The 5,964-nt window shown below is 43.8% G+C and overlaps 1 protein-coding gene across 1 annotated transcript; it reads right to left on the reverse strand.

The window, feature by feature from the left end:
• Positions 1 to 239: 239 nt before the first annotated feature.
• On the reverse strand, positions 240 to 1,127 carry LOC137345766 (probable G-protein coupled receptor 139; the record flags this gene model as incomplete). Its single annotated transcript, XM_068009021.1, has 1 exon — positions 240 to 1,127. A coding segment is annotated over one exon (888 nt), but the record flags the coding sequence as incomplete, so codon positions are not given.
• Between the last annotated feature and the right edge of the window lie 4,837 nt (positions 1,128 to 5,964).

A 5,964-nucleotide genomic window follows, 5' to 3' on the forward strand; every position in this document is an offset into this window, starting at 1 on the left:
ATGTGAGGACCTGAGAATTGAACCAGTGGAGATGGAGGAGAGTCTGTGGCTGCTGTTTCCCCTCCTGTCCTGCAGGAAGTGGTATTAATTTCTTCCAGCCCCAACCCCCTCTCCCAATCTCGCCACTGGGAGTATTTTCACATTCCCAGCGATTCCTGCTGTCATTCAGTTGATGGAAGTCTGGGGATAAATATTCCATTCATGGACTGGAAACACTGGGACCTGCCTCTGGGCTGCTGTCAGTTGTTTTGTTCATTCATTAATTGAATAATTGATGTAACTGGATATTTCACCGCACTCTTGACCTGCTCTCTGAACTTGGACTGAGTCACCACATAAATAAATGTGTTTGTGCAGCAACTTAAAGTCAGCAGCATATATCCAACTTGTCCAAATATATAATATGAATCAAAATCAAAGTGATCTGCGATGTTAAAGTAAAATAATACAAATAACAACCACAGAAGTATGAAGTTGCCGGATATGGTGAAGAGTAAAATCACAGACTTCCTTCTGCTCTCCATCTCTGGGTCACTGTGATTCTCTCCCTTGCTCTGACCCCTCAGTCCCTTACGGACTCGATTGGCAACTAAAATGTGTCTGACTGTCAGAACGTTGAGCAACAGAATTAAACCGAATGGGATCAATGGGATTAAAACCGTATCAAACCTGTCAAATCCCACCCAACCGGGCTCACTATAATAGCTTGGCTTTGTATAACAGTACATTGGCACATTGTCGATTATCTCTCCAGGTTCATATGCAAAGTAGAAGGGGATGTTTTTTGAACAGAGCAGAATGCAGGTTGTTGCTAGAACCACAGCCGCAGTTTTCTCGGTGCAATATTTTGTTTTCAGCTTCTGGCAACAAATGGCCACAAATCTATCAAAGGTGAAAGTGACAGTGAACCAGACAGAACAGTCTGTGGCTGCATGGTTCAGGAGAAGTTTCACACTGCACACAGGAGTGATGTCCAAGAAAGATCCCGGGAAATAATAATTATTGATCCGAAACAGAATGACGTCAATGATAATGACCAGTAGATCCGCCGTTGCCATGGCCATCAGGTAGCGAGTGGTGCATCTGGAGAGGCCGCACTTTCCCTGGGACAGGATCACAATCGTCAGTAAATTAACTGTAAGAGAGAGAAGGGAAAAGAGACTGGAAATTACTGATCAAATATTCTCCGTGTCTGACCCAGACAGTAAGGGCAGGATTTTAGCACCAAAAACAGGCGGGGGGAGGTTTGGGGGTTGGGAACAGGTCAGTGGTTAAAATTTAAAAATCTCAATCCCGACACCAACTGACTTCCAACCCTCCCGCATCTGGGTTTAACGGAGTCGGGAAAGGGGACGGACAGACAACTTCTCCCAGGAGGCGGGTTTGTAATTTAAATATTTGAATGAGGCTGGAAGTCTCTGATTTAATCTGTTTTACAGGTTTAATTCTTTCCGGCCCAGTTTCCCCGTTATACCGCACGCAACATACAAAATTGATGATTGGAACATTGCCCTCAGCAGGATCGGACCGCTCCCTCGGGTTCATCCCTCCCACTCTGGGACCGCACTCCACTTTCCCCACGATAGGAGCCCACTCCCCAGGATCAGACTGCACCCCCAGAATCGGGCATCACGAGGATCGGAGACCTCCACAGGATTGGAACTCCCCCAATTTGATGCCCACACCCGGAATTGGACCCCACCACTCCCTTGGTTCATGTCGCATACCCCTGAGATTATCCTGACAACTCCAAGGATCATATTCTACACAAAGCAATCACTCAATCTGTGTTTGTTCCTCTCCCAATGTCCAGGAGATTCCATCGTGAGCAGTGAATACTGTTAATAAATTGAAAGAAGTCCAAATAAATCACTGTTTCAACTGGAAGGAGTGTTTGGGGCCTTGGACAGTGGGAAGGGAGCAGGTAAAAGGGCAGGTGTTACATCTCCTGTGCTTGCCTGAGGAAGAGGAGCTGATGTTGGGGGTGATTGATGAGTGGATCAGGGTGACACAGTGAGTGGGAGAAGGGAGGGGAGCAGAATATATGTTTGATGTTGGACTTAGCTGGATGTGGCAGAAATATTGGAGGGTAATGTGTTGAATGTGGAGGCTGGTGGGGTGGAAGGTGAGGACAAGGGGAACCTTATCGTGGTTCTGTCAGGGAGGGAAGGGTGAAGGCAGTAATGTGGGAAATGGGATGGACATGGTCGAGGACCCTGTTAACCACAGTGGAGGGGAATCCTCGGCTGAGGAATAATGAAGACATTTCAGAAGCACTGGTGTTGAAGGTAGCATCGTCAGAACAGATGGACCAGAGGTGGAGAAACTGGGAGAATGGAACAGAGTCTTTCCAGGAAGCCGGGTGGGAGGAAGTATAATCAAGGTAGCTGTGGAAGACAGTGGGATTATAGTGGATATTGGTGGACGGCCAATTCCCTGAAATGGAGGTAGAGAAGTCAGGGAAGGGAAGTGAAGAGTCGGAGACGACCATGTGAAGATGAGGGAGGGGTGGAAACGAGAAGTAAAGTTGATGTAATTTTCCAGTTCAAGACAAAAGAAGGAAATAACACCAGCACAGTCATCAAAATATCAGAAAAATGTGAAATATGTGAATGGAGGGGAGCTGAGTGGGATTGGACCAAAGAATGGTCCACGTATCCTACACAAAGGCAGCATAGCTGGGACCCATACAGCTCCAATAGTGACAGCATTTTGTGTGGAATATCCCAATGTTTACACCCAAGATCCACACACCTATGTATTACAACAGGATCCCTGCACAGGAACCAGGATCAGGAAACTGCGAGGGTTTTCATTCCGAGACCAGAGCCGGTGAGGAAGAGAGGAGTTCCAGTGGGATTGATGAGTAAATGAAACAAAATGAATCAATTCCAAATGGAACCCTCGGAATGTCCCAGCAGGAGACGATGGAAGGAAACTGTGAAATCCCATCCACTGTGAGTTTAAGGAGAGCTCGGATTTACTGGACTTTGGAGCAGAGAGGGACAGACTGACATGGACAGTAATGTAAATGGAATTCTGCAGCACAGCTCCAAGCTCAGAAGGAAGGAAGTCTCGTGTGTTATGACACAGTCGGGGCCAGAATGACCCAATGGATGAGGATTCAGAGCCTGAAGAAGGGAGTCAGATCTCTGAGGGGAGGAACTAAACTGGCAATTAATAGTGAATAAATTCAATGAAAAACTTCAAGACATTGAAGGTAGAAAGTGGAGAGATATTTGATAAAGTAATCAGAGAGAGAGCAAACTCTTTGCTTTCGATGGATTGCGTCTAAACTGAAATCTGCAACTTATCCACGTTTACATGCATACGAGAGGCACACACACACATACACACACAGAGATACAAAGGGGAAGAAAGGGTTGGGGAGGATGAAGTAAAGGCTGTGACAAATGGAATTCAAATACTGGTTTCTAATGTCCTTAGTTGAAAATAAAGTCGTGGACTCCTCGCTGGGGCCATATGCACAATTTCAGTCTTGCTTCTCTGGATCCAGAAGGATGAAGAGTCTTCTTGGTGGTCTCCTGTAAGGTTCTGTCGACTTGAGGCTTAGTAGCTGCCATTGTGATTTCCCTAAGACTTTTCTGGAGAGAGAGAGAAAGAGAGACTGATGCCTTTTGCTTGGAGTTCAGTTTCAGTGTCTCTCTTCACTCACAGGCACAATTCAAAACTTCAGTGTTACACCAGCAGGTGTGACATTTTGATTTTTTTGATTTAGAGATACAGCACTGAAACAGGCCCTTCGGCCCACCCAGTCTGTGCCAACCATTAATCACCCATTTATACTAATCCTACACATCCTCACCTGTCCCTATATTCCCCTACCACCAACCTATACTAGGGGCAATTTATAATGGCCAATTTACCTATCACCTGCAAGTCCTTTTGGCTGTGGGAGGAAACCAGAGCACCCTGAGGAAACCCACGCAGACACAGGAAGAAGTTGCAAACTCCACACAGGCAGTACCCAGAATTGAACCCGGGTCGCTGGAGCTGTGAGGCTGCAGTGCTAACCACTGCACCACTGTGCCGCCTGTGTGTGACCATCTGTGTTTGAAACAGCACCTTCTTCAAAGATCTTTGAAATTCAAGGCTGTTCATACATACCTGTTCATGGGTGCGGGGGCTGTGGGGGGTGGGGGGGGTGGGTGGTGGGGCGGTGGGGGGGGGCTCTATCAAAGTCAAAGGGTGTTAACATCTTTTGATCACCGTTATTGACCATACTAATCTCACTAATTGAATCAGGGAGAAACCCCATTTTTCCAGCAAGACTGGGTAATTTTACCTCTGTCTGTCGGCAAGCCTTTGTCTTCTCATATGAAAATATGCATGACCATTTTTAGCTGTTCAATTCTGGTTTTTAAAAGTTAATTGTAATGTCCAATAAATGTTCTCAAGTAAAGTCTCATATGATGAAATTAATATTTTTCCATTTGACGTGTGATTTCTGTCACAACACAGACTAAAAAGAAAGGTGGAGATCGCAGAGGCACAATTATCTGTTCATTAATAATCATCAGAACATAGAACAAGTTCAAACAACTACAGACCAGTTAGCATAATGTCAGTGGTAGGAAACATAATGGAATCCTTATTCAAAGATATAACAGAAAAAAGATCTAGAAACACATAATATAATAAAGAGTAGTCAGCACATATTCCAAAAAGGTCATACTTGACCAACCTTATTAAGTTCTTTGAAGAATTTTTATTTTATTCATTCATGGGATAACGGTGTCATTGGCTAGGACAAAATTTATTGCATATCCCTAATTGCGTTTGAGAAGGAATATCAGAAAGGGTTGATAAAACTTATACAGACAACGCAATATACATTGATTTTCTAAAGGTCTTCGATAAGGGACCACACAGCAGACTCATGACTAATCTCAGAGCAAGTGGAGTTAGGGGACAAGCAGCAGAATGGACAGTGAGCTGGCTACAGAAACAGAAAACAGGGAGTTGGGGTTAAAGGTATTTCCTCAGATTGCCGGAAGGTGGGATGTGGTGTTCCACAAGGATCAGCATTGGGAACATTGTCGTTCAGCATTTACATAAACAATATGGACTCGAGAAGCAGAAGCATAATTTCCAAGATTTGCAGACAAATCCGAGTTGAGAGTGCAGTTCATACAGAGGAAGAATGCAACAAAATACCTTAAGACATTATTAATAATTAATAAACCTGCACAATGGTGAGGTGCTGGATTTTGGTCGGAAGAATAAGGTTCCCAAATATAGCTTGGAAAGTTAGAATCTGAATGGGGTCGAGGGAAAAAGAGGTTCGGGGGACAGATTCACAAATCATCTAAAATCACCACACAGGTTAACAGGGCCATAAAAATACAAACAAAGCACTGGAGTTCATTTCCAGAGTAATGGAATTGAAAAAGCAAAGAGCTGATATTAAACTAATATAGAACCTTGGTTATACAACACTTAACCTATTGTGTACAGTACTGGTGTCCAATTTACAAAAAGAAAATTGATGCATTGGAAAAGGTGCAATTATTTTATTCAGAACGAAACCAGAACTGAGAGAAATGTACTATTTATTTCATCATTAACAGTTTACGAATGCTATTCTTCACTGTCCTTAGTCTGATCTCTGTATTATGAAAACCCAATATGTCTGTTTCTCAGTTATTGGTGTCTCTCCCCACAGGGACACACCTCACTGAGCGAAGGGCAGAGATTGGTACAGGTTACATGTGTTGAGACTCTGAATCATAGATAAGAACTGATCCGTCAAACCATAATCAGTTACAGAAGTGGACGATTCAATAAACACAGCCCAATATTCATCCTGTGGAATAGACAGATAATAGAATTCACCACTCATGACCCACAGATTCTCAGGACCATGTTGGATGAAAGGGATTAATCATCATTAAAATAACTAAAGTGGTTATAGTAACGATACTCAAAGTAAGAAATTCCATT

The sequence above is a fragment of the Heterodontus francisci genome, chromosome 29 (assembly GCF_036365525.1).
Source record: "Heterodontus francisci isolate sHetFra1 chromosome 29, sHetFra1.hap1, whole genome shotgun sequence".
Taxonomy (NCBI): domain Eukaryota; kingdom Metazoa; phylum Chordata; class Chondrichthyes; order Heterodontiformes; family Heterodontidae; genus Heterodontus; species Heterodontus francisci.